General features: G+C 41.9%; 1 protein-coding gene across 1 annotated transcript in view; it reads right to left on the bottom strand.

The window, feature by feature from the left end:
* uggt1 (UDP-glucose glycoprotein glucosyltransferase 1) overlaps window positions 1–16,699 on the bottom strand; it is a 122,486-nt gene that overhangs the window by 2,668 nt on the left and 103,119 nt on the right. The window contains exons 30-38 of the mRNA XM_060929609.1: window positions 15,939–16,024; window positions 13,317–13,401; window positions 11,088–11,176; window positions 10,905–11,009; window positions 10,341–10,425; window positions 5,646–5,828; window positions 4,270–4,430; window positions 3,924–4,038; window positions 3,499–3,615 (exon numbers count right to left, since the gene is read on the bottom strand). Coding sequence (XP_060785592.1) covers window positions 3,499–3,615; window positions 3,924–4,038; window positions 4,270–4,430; window positions 5,646–5,828; window positions 10,341–10,425; window positions 10,905–11,009; window positions 11,088–11,176; window positions 13,317–13,401; window positions 15,939–16,024 — 1,026 coding nt within the window. The remainder of the gene's footprint in view (window positions 1–3,498; window positions 3,616–3,923; window positions 4,039–4,269; window positions 4,431–5,645; window positions 5,829–10,340; window positions 10,426–10,904; window positions 11,010–11,087; window positions 11,177–13,316; window positions 13,402–15,938; window positions 16,025–16,699) is intronic.

Genomic DNA, 16,699 nt, shown 5'->3' with positions numbered 1-16,699 from the left:
GGCGCACGCCGAGAGTAAGAGGGCGCAGCGCCCCTGTTCCCCCGTTTAGACAAAAGCCTGCTAATAGCGTGAAAAGTGTCATCAAGCTAAACGCTGGCTACTATGAAGAATCTAAAATATTAAACATTTTGTAAAACTTTCTTTTTTTTACTAGATATGTTCCAGATGTTATTTCATAGTTTTGATGTCTTTAGTATTGTTCTACAATGTAGAGGATACAAAATAATCTATGAATGAGTCGTACAAACCTTTGACTGGTACTGAGTTCTATCAATTATTATATATAAATGATTCTGAAGCTAGTGGATAATTACAAACGTATTACATTTAAGTTATATTATACAGAATTGATAAATTAGCTAGTGAGTGTGGGTACAATGGCGCACCTAATGATAGCCACATAGTTAGTGCATAATATAAAGTGGTTGGATTATGAATGATGTAGGGCTGTGCGATATATCGAATATACTTGATATATCTCCGAAAATTCTGTGAGAGATACATAAAATTATTATATCGTAACTATCGAGTATTTTATGGTCATCTTCCGACTTGCGTTTGTTTAAAACCTTTCCCGGTGGTTTTCTCCCTGTCCCTCAGGCAGTAACGTGAGAGGCTGCCTAAGGGTAAAGAAAACAATAACGTCACACACTCGCCAACCAATCCCGGGCGACATCTCGGTGCTGAAAGGAACTTCCGGAAGATTTTCTAGTTTCGGTTGTGTTGCCAGATTGGGCGGTTTTAAGTGCATTTTGGCGGGTTTTGAACATATTTTGGGCTGGAAAACGTCAGCAGTATCTGGCAACACTGCCGGCGGGAAGATTTCCTAGTTTCGGTTTACAGCACTGAATCAGTTCGTGCAATCGCTGGTGCTGCATAGGCTACCGTGTAAGCTCTGTCAATTTCAGCGACAAATTAAAAATGGAAGCGGACGAATTGGTTCCTAAAAGAACTAGTAAGGGGTCAGTCATCTGGCATTTTTTTGGATATTGCGAGGAGGCCGTGGAACAGCAAATGCCAGTTTGTAAAGTGTGCAAAAAAAAAACTGTCATCACGAAAGGCAGCAGCACTACAAATATGTTCCATCACCTGAAAACTCACCTGGTACAGTATGAAGAGTCTCTTAAACTCCGAACTACTTGCCCACGAGCTAAACCCCCCCACAAGCTAAACAAATGACCATAGCGGCCTCGTTCTCCAAAGCCCCCCCATATGAGAAAACGAGTCAGAGATGGAGAGCTATAACGGATGCAATCACTAACGTCATTGCCGAAGGCATGATCCCAATTAGTATAGCGGAAAAACCAGGCTTCCAAAAATTACTAAGCACACTCGATCCCAAACATGAGTTGCCTGGTCACAGACATTTTACAGAGAAGGCAATACCGGAATTATACACATCTGAGAGGCAGAGCCAGAAAACACTCAGTTCAAAAGTGTGCAAAGGGAAAAATTATGTTTTGCAGATCTCTCTCTTCTCTCCTTCTCAATCTCTCTCTCTATTCTGAATGTTCCAGTGGTTCTCAGTAGTCAGGTTAATAGCTTGGAGATCTACCTCTATTTTTTTAAATAATTTAATGAAAGGGCACTTTTCTTATTTAGGCTAAATGTCTTTCTCAGTGTTGAGTTTGCGCTTTATTGATTTGAGCTCTGAGCAGCTCTGTATTGTATTGCCCCTTTGTTGCAATTTTCAAGATTGTTTTTGCAGTTTGTGCCACATCTTTGTTGAATAAAGATAGTCTTATTTCAATTCAATTGTGATTAATCACGAACATGAAAATTTAAAATGTGTTGTTGAAAACCACCTGTAAAGTTAACCAAGAATGTTATTTAATCTGCAGGGATTGTAGTGAAAACAGTAAAGAGTAAAAGTTAGATTTCATGGGGTCCTTTAGAGGAGATTTAAATATATCGAGATATATGTGTGTCAGATAACGAAATCCAGGGACACATGTCTGCCCGGGGGCATTTTGAGTTATTGACAGATTCAGAAAGTATAGTTTCTAAGCTTTCCAGTGATGCCTTCCATGTGGAGATCTGACAATATTTGAAGAATGTGTGGCCTTTTGAAAGTGCATACCTCTTAAAACAGAAAAGGGAGAAAATCGCCCTCAAAGTTTTCCATCTCAGCTACTCTGGGTGTAGGGCGGGCACATAATGGTGCTCATTTGCATGACATTAAGGAAAGCCCTACCCCCTACTAGCTAACACGATGCTACTTTCATGTAAACAAAGATCACCACGTCAATTTTCCTTCCATGCAAAGTATGCCCAACACAATTATGAAGTACAAAAATAAGTCCTAAAGTATACTTTAACGTTTTGTGGTTGAAAAATTACTCACACCGTTAGAAAGAAAGATAGCACAATGATGACACAACTAACACAATGCTAGTTTCATGTAAAGCCTCGGTCACAACCGGCCGTACGTGCTCCTACGGCCGGTCTACATGCAAAAAATGCAAGAAATGCACGGAGGGCGCGCATGAAACGCACGAGAGCGCGCGTGTGACGTGCTGATTTTCGAGCCGTAGACTGGCCGCAGAGGTTCGTTGTCATGTCAAACAAACTCTACGGGCGCTTACGTTTTTTTCAGGTTGCAAGACAAACTTACGGCCAACGCGCGTCTTTCTCCATGAACAACAACAAAAAAAAAACGCAGCGATTTGGGAAACGCCAAAAACCGCACGGCCAAAAAATCGTGCGTCCGGTTGTGACATAGGCTTAACCAAACCACAACACTCTCCGTTACATGCAAAACTTACCCCATCAGAAAGAGAAACGTCGCCTTGCACACATCAATGCCTCCGATGGAATGTAATCCTAGAACGGTCCGTGTATCATCAGATCATTCAAGTATTCCATTCAATCTGGAAAACGAGGTTGCGTTTTTTTTTTTGCTAGAAATGGTGATCTCCGATGTAAATACCGTGTGTCTGTTTGCTTCGCGGTGTTTCAGCTCCTCTGCGCTCTGTTTAGCTTCCTCATTCCATAGTGAAATTACATGCCTGTATGCAGCTTAAGTAACCACGAGCTCAGCTCGTATCATACAGCTGATTCGCGAAAAAAAAAAAAAAAAGACTTAAATCATCATGTGAATGGCCCATATGGTAATTTACCCACACCCCCCAGCAGGCTACAGTCCTGACAAAAACGAGACAATTTGCAACAAAAAATGTATGCCTTTCCAACAAAACAATCTATTATCTGAAATACTGATTGCATTCTTCAAGATCTCAACTTGCACAAGATGGAAAAAAACAAAAATCACAAATTTCGAAAAAAAAATGCTTCTTTTGCGATTATCTCGGATTCGTTTCGGCCGACATGTGTCCCTGGATTCGGTGAGGGGTCACATATCGTATATCGTGAAATGGAGAAAATGTATCGGGATATTCATTTTTTCCCATATCGCACAGCCCTAGAATGATGCGATCATGCAAGGTGAAGGACTTGGCCTGAGAATCCAGAAAGTTTGATGAAATGCATTGTCAGTACCAGGTCGATGGTCTTGGCCTTGGCTTTGGAGGCGTCGTCGCACCACGTCTCGCACCACAGCCACTCCTGCGGCAGAGATTTGATGGGTACTTGATGGATCATGTTGTTCGGCAGATCCTGTGGTGGAAGAATTGAATTTAAGACAAAAAAAAAGAGGATTAAGTTTGACAAAACTTAAACAAGTTGTATAAATTTCGACATTTACTTTAGCAAGTAAATATTTTGTGCAACATGGCCAGCAACGATTGCAAACGTCTGAACCTGTTAGCAGGAGTCCATTTTTAATGAAGCCCAACCTGGTTAGAGCTTCTGCAACAAAGCAAACCTGAAGCGAGCCCTAAGGCACAACACTAACTGGTCCATCCTGGCCAATTGTGTGAACTAGTTTAAACCGGCTTAGAGTGCATGCGCGTGCACACACATACCTGATCGAGGTTGGACAGACTGTTGGGATCCTGGCTCAGTCCTTGGTATTGTCCTCGCAGCCGGTCTCCTGCAGCAATCTTCCTGAACTTCTTCAGATCCACCACATACAGGGCACTGGAGGAAGACAGGGAGACAAGACGACATGTTAATTTCCATCAATTCTCTCATGTTCCTATCCAGTATTACGTCATTTGCCACTGACGGAGGACAAGGTCACGGGATTTCAACATTTACATGTTGGAAACGTTCTAAGTGCCAGTCCAGACCTGCAACTAACTTGCAAGTCGAACACCACCATCACCAACCATCATTACTCTTGTACCCCATGAAGCCCTGCCTCCTAACCTGATGTGGTACTTGCGGAGCCCCAGGTGGCTGGCCCAGTAGCCTGACTTCCAGAAGCGGTAGCCGTCCATCTCCCTGCGACTCTCGCAGAATGGCGTGTAACCATATGGCGCCCCCTCCAGGTCCAAGTCACGCAGCTCCTTTAGATCTGTTCGCACAATCTGGAGGATTGGAGAGGGGGAAAGAGAGGAAAAAAAAAAAACACCCGACATCAAGTCAACTGCTAAAACAAGGCTCGGCGTTAATGAGACTGGGTTATTCACCGTGTGTGAACAGACACGAGCCAATATACTCTGTGACAACACAATGCCACTGAAATGCTCGATTCTGATTGGTCAGAAGGCTTTACATTTTCTATACCGGTAGCGTACAGCTACAACTTCATATCAAAGCCCTAATTCTAATCCATTCATGTTTCTATACTAGAAACCTGTATGGCAGACGCAACCTTACATCAGGCTGTGGTGTTGATTTATTATCCTATAGCAGTATGCCGGATCAGGCAGCACGGTGGTGTAGTGGTTAGCGCTGTTGCCTCACAGCAAGAAGAGCCCCGTGGCTGGCGAGGGCCTTTCTGTGCAGAGTTTGCATGTTCTCCCCGTGTCCGCGTGGGTTTCCTCCGGGTGCTCCGGTTTCCCCCACAGTCCAAAGACATGCAGGTTAGGTTAACTGGTGACTCTAAATTGACCGTAGGTGTGAATGTGAGTGTGAATGGTTGTCTGTGTCTATGTGTCAGCCCTGTGATGACCTGGCGACTTGTCCAGGGTGTACCCCGCCTTTCGCCCGTAGTCAGCGGGGATAGGCTCCAGCTTGCCTGCGACCCTGTAGAACAGGATAAAGCGGCTAGAGACAATGAGATGAGATCATGTTTATTCCTTACTTATTAGAAACGCCGCATTACTGCAGTGCATGTACTGTAGTACCTTAATGCAACATCGGACTTTAGATTTGGAGGAAAGCCATGCTAGAGAAGCAGCTTTGGGACCAAAAGGTTGCTGGTTCAATTCCCTGGACCAGCTAGAATGGCTGAAGTGCCCTTGAGCAAGGTACCTAACCCCCCTCCAATCAAATTTCCATCAATACTTGTTACTTAGCCATTTGGACAATGCCTGTCATTTCCATTTGTTGATTTCTGGGCCTTAAAAAAAAAATCTCTTGTGCCTCTTAGTTCAAGTTACAGAGCTTTACCTGAAGGGGGCGGAAGCATCCAAGTAATGAAGGGGAACATTTTTTTTTTTTTAAACAAACCTCTAAAAAAAAAAAAAAAAACACCTGGAGACATTTACAAAAAGTGTCGTGTTGTTTCTGAGCAATCTAGTGTGATTCATATGTGCTTCTTCATTGATTACAGCAAGCAAGGTGGTTCGTTAAGGCACCTGGTCAGCATCGACGAAGAGGATTTTATCCACGGCGAGCGGGAAGAGCACATCCAGGAAGAGGATCTTGTAGCCCCAGATGATGCGCTGCTTCTCGGTTTGCTGATGGAGCCAGCGAGGCCATTTATACTGCACCAACTCGTACTGGAAACCATATTCCTGAGCCATGTAGGGGATAAATTCCTGCCATGCGCACAGACATTGGAAAGGGAAAAAAAAAAAGGAAAATTCGTATGTCTGATGCTCTTAAGTTCTTTGTAACTGGTACAAAGGTGCAGTGAAAGGACAAACAATAAATAGACTATACAGGCAATATACATACAATAGCTATTGCTGGGTTTCGGTCACGTGACTTTTCTTAGCGGTTTTACCAGAAGTGAAATAGCTGGTGGTCTAAATGGCTGCCGTAGTGCAAACAACTAGCGATAACTTAAAGTACGCTCGTTGATATATTCAGAAGATTGCTATGTGCAATGGAATCGACCCCTACATTCTGGGAAAGAAGAAGGATCTGTTATACAATCTCAAAAACTACCCTTCAGTCGAGTTCCCCGACATCTCCAACTATCTGGTGTTGCAGACATCCTTCTACACCGCAAAACAGATGAAAGCGTGGAAGATTATGGAGGCTTACAACTGTTTTGTATGTGACCTCGGTATCGAGTCGCTGCCGAATGAATCTTGTCTTGTTTTTGCCCATGTAAGTTTTTTTTTTAAGCTTTCAGACGTTCGCGTCTTTACAATGGACTGCAAACAAACAACAATTCACTTGATGCTCACTTGAGTTGGCTCTTATCTCTCAAGTAAATCATTCACAAAGCTCATCAGAAACCCCGTTAAAGACCTGGATCTTAGTTAAACAAGACGGAGAAGAAGTGATCATGACGCATTGTAACTGTATGGCTGGATAAGAATTTTGTTGCGACCTTCATGCATATGGACTTTGTGAGGAGTCGTGTAAACAAAGAAACAGCTGGGAACTTCAGCGCTTCGTGACTTATCGACTTGAACACTGGGTTGGGTTGACTGGTAAAGTTATCAATTGGTTAAAATCATACTTAAAAGATAGAAGCTTCTTTGTTCCCATGGGAAATTGTACCTCAACATCAATGTCCTTGACCTGTGGTGTCCCCCAGGGGTCGATCCTTGGACCATTACTATTCAACCTTTCTATGCTCCCACTTGGACAAATTATCAAGAACAACTCAATTTTGTATCACTGCTATGCAGATGACACCCAAATTTATTTTGCTCTATCACCTAATGATTATGCCCCCCTTGAACGTCTCTACCAGTGTATCGACCAAATCAACAACTGGATGTCACAAAATTTTCTTCAGCTGAACACAGATAAAACAGAAGTAATTCTCTTTGGGAAAAAAGATGAAAGACTCAGGATTACCACTATTCTTGACACAAAGGGGATTAAAACAAAAGATATGGTTAAAAATCTTGGTGTTTTCATTGACAGCGAGCTAAACTTTGACAGTCACATGAAAGCAATCACTAAATCGGCATTTTATCACCTAAAAAACATTTCCAAACTAAGAAGACTTGTGTCAAAAAATGATCTGGAAAAACTTATACATGCCTTCATCTCTAGTAGGGTTGATTACTGCAATGGCCTTTTCACAGGCCTGCCAAACAAAGACCATCAAACGACTTCAGCTGGTTCAAAATGCAGCGGCTAGGGTTCTCACACGAACAAAAAGAACAGAGCACATTACTCCAATTCTGAGGTCCCTTCACTGGCTTCCAGTAAGCTACAGAATTGACTTTAAAGCATTGCTGCTGGTGTACAAATCTCTAAACGGTACAGGGCCCAATTACCTCTCTGATATGTTGCAGCGGCCTAACCCAATCAGATCTACCAGATCGCAACAGAAAAATTTACTGGTAAAACCTGTTGTTAAAACAAAGTGTGGTGAAGCAGCTTTTAGCTACTATGCAGTACAGCTATAGCCTGGCAAGCCAGACTAAATGTGAATATTTAGTCTGGCCTCGCTCGTAGACATTTCCGAAGGGTGGGAGTGGAACAACCCGCTGTCTTTCAAACTGTCTCTGTGCGTATAGGCCAACGCTCTGACCAATCAGCGCAACAGTGACTGTGACGTACTCAGAGCGACAGAAAGCAGTGGGGGAGGCCTTGAAATAAATAATTTTTCAAAATGCGTATTAATTAATAAACAGGTTCTAGATATTAAGAAGTTTGGAGATTATGACCACAAGTTTGGAGTCTGTACCACATACTTAACATACACTCTTATTTTTTTCAAGTGTTTTTCAAGGGTTTGCTTAAACTGTTTTTGAGAGTTTTTATTTAGTGGTGTTTGGTGAAATAATTTCCCTTAAATTTAAAATAACGGGAAAATAAGAAACAATCAAAAAGTAATGTTTCAAAGCTCTTTATTAATTCTTCGTACTGCACAAACTAGCCCCATCCTTTTGGCTACGAGCGGAGCCAGCTGGTAGATCAGACTTTTGCCATAGCCGGTCGGCAAAACAGCGAAAACGTCCTTCTTGAAAAGGAATGAGCGGAGAGCCTCTTCCTGCTCATGTTTCAACGAAAACTCCAAGTCTAATTCTTCTAAAACTGATTCCAAAGCGGAGTCAAACGTGCGCTGTTCACTAGCCGTAGCCATCTTTCCTGTTGCGCTTTCTCCAGCGTCGCGCAGCTTTGTCGTCACTCCTGCAAAAGCCCGCCCAAAGAATCCAAACAAAAACCTTGCGTTGTGATTGGCGGGCACGATTTGATGCCCGGGGTGTTTTGTTGATATGGTGCGAGGCTAGACCCACTCGCAGGCAAAAAATATTTTTGGCCGCTAGGCGGGTGGGTCTAGTTTACTAGGCTAGTACAGCTATGGAACCAACTCCCAGAGGACATTAAAAATGCTCCTGCTGTTGGCAGCTTCAAATCTAGACTAAAGACAAAGCTGTTCTCAGATGCTTTCTGCTAACTGATAAATATCATCATCTTTACATGTTTTAAACTTTACTTAACTTTTACAGTCTCTGCATGTTTTAAACTTTACTTAACTTTTATTCTACTTTATTCTGCTGTTTTTTACTGAACTTTTACTTAATTTTATTTCTACTATTGTTTAATTCTTATTTGTTTTTCTCTCTTCTTCCCCATTTATTTTATTTTCTATCGTTTACTGGTTTGCTTTTACCTCTGTAAAGCACATTGAACTGCCACTATGTATGAAATGCGCTATATAAATAAACTTGCCTTAAAAAAAAGTACTGTAAAATACTGACACATAGCTAGAAAAGTACTTGGAAAACACTAAGGACATAACGGAGACGGATATACAAACCTTGATCGCTGCAAATTCGGGCATGCTTTGACTCGGCTCCCTTCGATATCAGCGAGAGGTTTAAAAGCCACCTTTCTCGACATCTTTTTGTGAAATCCTGTGCTCGTTCACCCTTTTTTATTAGTTCACGGGGAACCCTGAAGAAACTTACCAGTTTCACTATTTGATCGATTCGAACAACCTAAAACAATGCGAGCGTAAGGCATTTTTCATGCGAGCGGTGCACCTTCTACGTACAAACGCTTTGTCAACTGAGCTTTGAATAACTAATGAGGCGGATGTGACGTCACGTGAAACCCAGCAATAAAGGTACAAGATAATGGGTGAAGTCCAAGAAGACAAGTGTGTATGTATATACCAGGGCTTTGAACCGGTTCAAGGAACGAAAACGAAAACCTGGAACTTTTTCTATTTCACATAGAACAGAAACCAGAAACTTTATTATTTATGTTCCGGAACAGAAACGCTTATTAAAAATAATGGTAACTGGTTAATACCGGTTTTTATTTCGTTCCTCAAAGTTTCCGTAGCCTACAAATAAAAAGGTCATTCTTCTCCTGCGCAAGTTTCTATGACCCGCTGGGGTTCACTTCCTGTGAGACGTTCGCTGACTGAATGTAGAGAGCGGGAGGGTGGACTACTATCACGTCTCCACATCTTAAATAAGAGGTAAATATTGCAGTCTATCGTTATTCAAAAACGTCAATTTCAAACACGATATCAATATATTTGTCCACGTTAATGAGAGGCTCGCGAACATTAAATGACGTTAACCTCTGTTAGCCTATCAATGCATAGGGCCTGACTAGCCTTTGGTAACGCACTAAACGAATTATCTTTCATTTTTGGCACTTTTTCTGTTTGTGTAGATGGGAAGACATACTGAGAATCCAAATCGCCAACATTTGAAATAATAATTGTTTTGAATTATTTCTTGTCTTATTTAATGAAGGTTGTAATAGAATTAGCCTACATTTGGCTTAAGCTGGATGAGACAGAGACATAATTTTATAGCCATTTGTTAAACAGCTGACAGGGAACACAATTAACCGTTCAGGGAATGTCTATTTAATGGTGGAACCCAAAACCGGAAACGTTAAAATTCCGTTTCTGTTCGGAATGAACCAATAGGAAAAAAATTCTGGTTCAAAGCCCTGGTATATACACTAAAGTATATAAAAAGTGAGACATGTACGAGTTATGCTGTGGGTCACAAGTGCAGAAGTAGACAGTTCCCTTATCCCCACTTTAAAGCGATGCTACCTTTGCATGATTCAGATAATTAATTCATCACACACGCACACTCATTTATATTTATAGTATCATGCTGATTTAGACGTATACTTTCCATCAGCTTCTCTGTTGTCATACACACCTTAAAAGTTGGAGACAGATAGTTTTTCAGAAACCAGAACTTCACCGGTGTCTTGGTGTGTTTCAGGACAGACAGCATCATTATTCTGGGGGGGAAAGTTTTAAAAAAGATTCATAGATCAGCTCATTTCCCTGAGACTAATCAAGTACAATATTTGAAGCTGACCCAAGATCAGGTCAGCCTGGATAACTGAGATTGAGAAAGAAATGACCTTAAAAACCGAATTGTGCTGGAAAAAAGAATAATGTGGGCACTAATCAGATGTGACGTGTCTAAAGATCATGGACGGAAAATGCGAAGAAAACTATTTCTGTTTAAAAAAAAAAAAAAGTGCAATACAGACAGAAGCAAATGTCACTCGTTGACTCAAGTCAATTGTCTTTTTTAATCTAAAAAAATCAAAGGTGGTGCCATTTTCAAATATCACACAAGACCATCCTCAGCAAGACCCTTAACTCTGTAAATGTAAAATCCATTCACAAATAGATGGGAGTGAAATGAGACTTTAGGATGGACGAGAAGCGGAAAAAATCTCAACGTGAAGTGATTAGCTGTGATCTTTACCTCAGGAACCTCTCGTACAAGTGTCCTGAGGCCACAGAGAAAATATTGATGACATCATCTTTCTCCTGCTTGGTTTCCTCCACTTTCTGGCCACCGGTGAATCCTCTGGAAGAGAAAAATCATGAAACGTGAAGGTATTCGAGAGCGAAGGCGATATTAAAAGCCGGCTTGGGGAGCCTCTACCTGGTTAGGGACTGCCAGAACCCGGAGTCGTTCTCACTGCTGTCGTCACTGAGCAGCTCCTCGTTCATCATGTCGGGCTTTTTCTGCACCTGTTCCAACACGACGAGGGTTATAAAGGAAATTCAGCACACGGTACATGAAGCAAGTCGAAACTGCATTTTAAAGCAGAACAGAATGGTAAAGCACGATCGGTCTCGACTAAAGAATTACATCTAATTACAGTCAGATCACCATATCAGTGCCTGAAGTTCTTGGAGGCCTACTGGGAAATCATTCATGGGAATGTTGGGCAAGCTTGAAAAGAGGATGAAAAATGTTTTGAAAAGCAGAGCTGGAAAATAGTCGTCTGTAATAAAGCTATGAAAGTCAACCCTGAGCTAGCTAATGCTCTATGTACAACCCCAATTCCAAAAAAGTTGGGACAAAGTACAAATTGTAAATAAAAACGTTATGCAATAATTTTCAACTCTCAAAAACTGATACTGTATTCACAATAGAACATAGACAACATATCAAATGTCGAAAGTGAGACATTTTGAAATTTCATGCCAAATATTGGTTCATTTGAAATTTCATGACAGCAACACATCTCAAAAAAGTTGGGACAGGGGCAATAAGAGGCTGGAAAAGTTAAAGATACAAAAAAGGAACAGCTGGAGGACCAATTTGCAACTCATTAGGTCAATTGGCAATAGGTCATTAACATGACTGGGTATAAAAAGAGCATCTTGGAGTGGCAGCGGCTCTCAGAGGTAAAGATGGGAAGAGGATCACCAATCCCCCTAATTCTGCGCCGACAAATAGTGGAGCAATATCAGAAAGGAGTTCGACAGTGTAAAATTGCAAAGAGTTTGAATACACCATCATCTACAGTGCATAATATCATCAAAAGATTCAGAGAATCTGGAAGAATCTCTGTGCGTAAGGGTCAAGGCCAGAAAACCATACTGGGTGCCCGTGATCTTTGGGCCCTTAGACGGCGCTGCATCACATACAGGCATGCTTCTGTATTGGAAATCACACAATGGGCTCAGGAATATTTCCAGAGAACATTATCTGTGAACACAATTCACCGTGCCATCCGCCGTTGCCAGTTAAAACTCTATAGTTCAAAGAAGAAGCCGTATCTAAACATGATCCAGAAGCGCAGACGTCTTCTCTGGGCCAAGGCTCATTTAAAATGGACTGTGGCAAAGTGGAAAACTGTTCTGTGGTCAGACGATTCAAAATTTGAAGTTCTTTATGGAAATCAGGGACGCCGTGTCATTCGGACTAAAGAGGAGAAGGACGACCCAAGTTGTTATCAGCGCTCAGTTCAGAAGCCTGCATCTCTGATGGTATGGGGTTGCATTAGTGCATGTGGCATGGGCAGCTTACACATCTGGAAAGACACCATCAATGCTGAAAGGTATATCCAGGTTCTAGAGCAACATATGCTCCCATCCAGACGACGTCTCTTTCAGGGAAGACCTTGCATTTTCCAACATGACAATGCCAAACCACATACTGCATCAATTACAGCATCATGGCTGCGTAGAAGAAGGGTCCGGGTACTGAACTGGCCAGCCTGCAGTCCAGATCTTTCACCCATAGAAAACATTTGGCGCATCATAAAACGGAAGATACGGCAAAAAAGACCTAAGACAGTTGAGCAACTAGAATCCTACATTAGACAAGAATGGGTTAACATTCCTATCCCTAAACTTGAGCAACTTGTCTCCTCAGTCCCCAGACGTTTACAGACTGTTGTAAAGAGAAAAGGGGATGTCTCACAGTGGTAAACATGGCCTTGTCCCAACTTTTTTGAGATGTGTTGTTGTCATGAAATTTAAAGTCACCTAATTTTTCTCTTTAAATGATACATTTTCTCAGTTTAAACATTTGATATGTCATCTATGTTCTGTTCTAAATAAAATATGGAATTTTGAAACTTCCACATCATTGCATTCCATTTTTATTTACAATTTGTACTTTGTCCCAACTTTTTTGGAATTGGGGTTGTACTTGAATACAAGACATGTACCGTCCTCCCTCTCTGCTGAGCTTATAATGTCTAAATGACAATGTTAATTTAAAACAAAAATGTAACTTGCTGTAATATTCACGATATCTCAGAAGCATATCGTGGAAAAATGATTCATCATGATCGTAATGTTATACCATCATATCACCGAGCCATACGAGTATGAGCCTACCTCAGGATCAGACAGCAGCACCCTTCACACTCACCTTCACTTTAATGGTCTTGCCCTTGAAGTTGTTCAGCACGACTATTAAGTCCTCGGCGTCGGCTGGAGAGTCTGTACCGTCATGGCTGTGGGAGAAAAAAAAACAAAAAAACATGAGATTCACACACACACCAGGGCTTTACATTAACTTTTTTGCTCACCGGCCACTGTGGCTAGTGGTTTTTCCGAGTCACTAGCCATAATTTTGTTGCCAGTAAATCACAGTTTTTTCTTCACCATGATACGTTAAAGTTCGGAAGATCTAGATTTAATTATGAATGGCAGCGTATAATGTATCTCTACAGTAGCACTCAAGTATTCAGTGCTGTTAAGGTAGCTGCCTATATGAAAACATGCAACCAGTTCATACAAAATATAAACAGGGTATTCTGTTTATTGAACTCAAATTCAAGCCCCTTACAATATGAAAATAGTTAGGGTTAGGGATAATATGAAAAATAACATTCAGTACAACAGAACTGATTCTAATATTAAAAGCCCAATTTAAAACATTTATCATTGAAAAACATTTGATGTTTTGATATGCAAGTATTATGTGTATTATGTATTATCTATTAATAGTGCGTGTGTGTGTGAACATGTGTAGAGAGACATTAAACGCCCTCATTACATTCGTCATCAGATGAATCTGAATGGTCCATGAAAAATGGTCTTCGTGACCTGAGGCTTCCAGCAGGCCACAAGTTGATAGCTGGGGCGGATCAACTTCTTTACAATCGCGTGAACGTTTCTAAACAGCAGCTCCATCCTCTCCAGCTCAGCCGACTTCATGACAGCCAGAGACTGAAAGCAATGCCGTCCTTTAGTAAACCAGCCGTCTTCGCCTGTTTTGATGTTATAGTACCAATGTGTGCATTTGACTTTTCGTGGTCCTTTATAGTTTCAAGTTTAAAATTACTGGTGCCAGTCTTTGCCAGACTTTCTACAGTCTTCGCAGTACAGGGTATTTTCAGTTTGCTATGAACTAGCCAATCTTGCCCGAACTTCCATTTGTCATTGAACTGTCTTATCTTCCTATTAGCGTCTTGTTCATCTCCATGGCCGTAGCCAGCTCTGAGGTCCCCGCGGTCCGGACCTCGGTCATTTTTAAGAGCTGAAAATACATTTGTACGCTAAATATTCAACTGGATAAAAAAATAAAGAATAACAGAAAAACGTCTCCATAAAAAGTGCATTGTTAAGTATGTTAAACGCTGATTCTGTCGTGTGTGTGTGTGTGTGTGTGTTTGGTGCGCGCGGCTCTGAGACCTAGAACACAAAAGTGAATAAGCGTGTGACTCGGGGGAGGAACGCAGTGCAGGAGACACGGGGTTTCCATGGTAACCATCAGTGCACTTTCATCAAGCTGTTAAATTGACATTTTCGAAGCAGCGCAGTTGTAGCCTGCCTTGTTTGTGATTTTAAAAATAAGTCATTTGATAAGCCAAAGCAGTAGAGTGGAAAGTTTCAACTTATGTTTGCCTTGGATAACTTTGCATAAAACATGGCAGTGTATACTGATTTTTTTCCCAGAATTTTTTTTGTGTGTAGGATGCCAGATTGTTAATGTATCGGAGTTACATAGGCTGCATGGTTAGGGTATCTTTTGTCCTCATTGCTTGGGCCAGATCAAACCATTAAACAAGCTTAAATTATTCTTACTCTTGCCACATACATGATTTTTTTTTCAAAACTGATGATATTCAGGAGGGCGGCACGGTGGTGTAGTGGTTAGCGCTGTCACCTCACAGCAAGAACGTCCGGGTTCGAGCCCCGTGGCCGGCGAGGGCCTTTCTGTGCGGAGTTTGCATGTTCTCCCCGTGTCCGCATGGGTTTCCTCTGGGTGCTCCGGTTTCCCCCACAGTCCAAAGACATGCAGGTTAGGTTAACTGGTGACTCTAAATTGACCGTAGGTGTGAATGGTTGTCTGTGTCTATGTGTCAGCCCTGTGATGACCTGGCGACTTGTCCAGGGTGTACCCTGCCTTTCGTCTGTAGTCAGCTGGGATAGGCTCCAGCTTGCCTGCTACCCTGTAGAACAGGATAAAGCGGCTAGAGATAATGAGATGAGATGATATTCAGTTCAAATTCCATTAAAAGTAATTTCAGGAATAGATCTCTTGTGTGATGTGTAATTCACCCCTCTCATTTAAATATGTCGAACATTTTTCGGCGCGCGCTTTGCGCATCACAGACCTCGGTGATTTTAAAATGCTGCTCCCGCCCTGCTCATCTCTGCCCCTTTTTTCCTGAGCAGCAGGGTTTGAAACTCCAGCTCTATGCCGCTACATTGTGCGCTTGTCAGTCGTCAGCAACTTTGTTGCTTCGTTCATTAACCGCAGGTTACCGTATTTTTGATTTTATCCGAGACGTTCTAAACAATTCTAACATGTTGTCAGAATGTTTATGCAGGTGCTCATGGGAGTTGTAGGCACGTAATATTACACTGCAATGCGTTTATTATATCAGATGCCTTCAGAGAAAACTACAATTAAAATATATTGGTCATACCACAGAATAAACCACCTGCCAAAGTGGCTAGTGGGACTAAAGTCATTACCCGCCAAAGCCGAATTTTACCCGCATTTGGCAGGTGCTAATGTAAAGCCCTGACACACACACACCTGTAGATCTTGTAGATCTCATCCGATCTTCCTTTCCTCAGCCGTAACATCCAGGCTCCTGGGTTTGCTTTGAGTTGGAAGTAGCCCTGAAGGAGAAATGGATCAGTCGTACAGTACAACACAAGCATGCAATACAGTCAAACTGGAAAGTCTGCACACCCCTTTCACCTTCTCCGCGTTTTATTATGTTTCAGACTTATTCTACAATAGATTGAGTTCATTTTTTGTCACAAAATTCTACACAAAATAGCCCATAATGACTAAGTGAAAGCAGGTTTTTACAAAATATGCAATTTTATTTTACTGACAAAAATAGGTTATTTAGGGGTTACATATCTGTACACACCCTTAGCCTAATACTTGGTTGATGCACCTTTGGCAGCAATTACAGCTTCAAGGCGTCTTGGGAAAGAAGCTACGAGCTTGGCACACTTGTTTCTGGACATTTTTGCCCATTCCTCTTGGCATATCCTTGCAAGCTCCGTCAGGTTGGATGGGGCGCATCGGTACACAGCCATTTTCAGCTCCTTCCACAGATGTTCAATTGGATTCAGGTCTGGGCTCTGGCTGGGCCACTCAAAGACATTCACAGACTTTCTCCAAAGCCACTCCTTTGTTCTCTTGGCTGTGTGCTTCAGGTTGTTGTCATGTTGGAAGGGAAACCTTCACCCCAGTCTGAGGTCCAGAACACTCTGGAGCAGGTTTTCTTCAAGGATCTCTGTGTACTTAGCTGCATTCATCTTTCCCTCTATCAGGACTAG

This window comes from Neoarius graeffei, chromosome 1, assembly GCF_027579695.1.
Source record: "Neoarius graeffei isolate fNeoGra1 chromosome 1, fNeoGra1.pri, whole genome shotgun sequence".
Classification (NCBI taxonomy): domain Eukaryota; kingdom Metazoa; phylum Chordata; class Actinopteri; order Siluriformes; family Ariidae; genus Neoarius; species Neoarius graeffei.
This window is presented reverse-complemented; position numbering and strand designations above follow the sequence as displayed.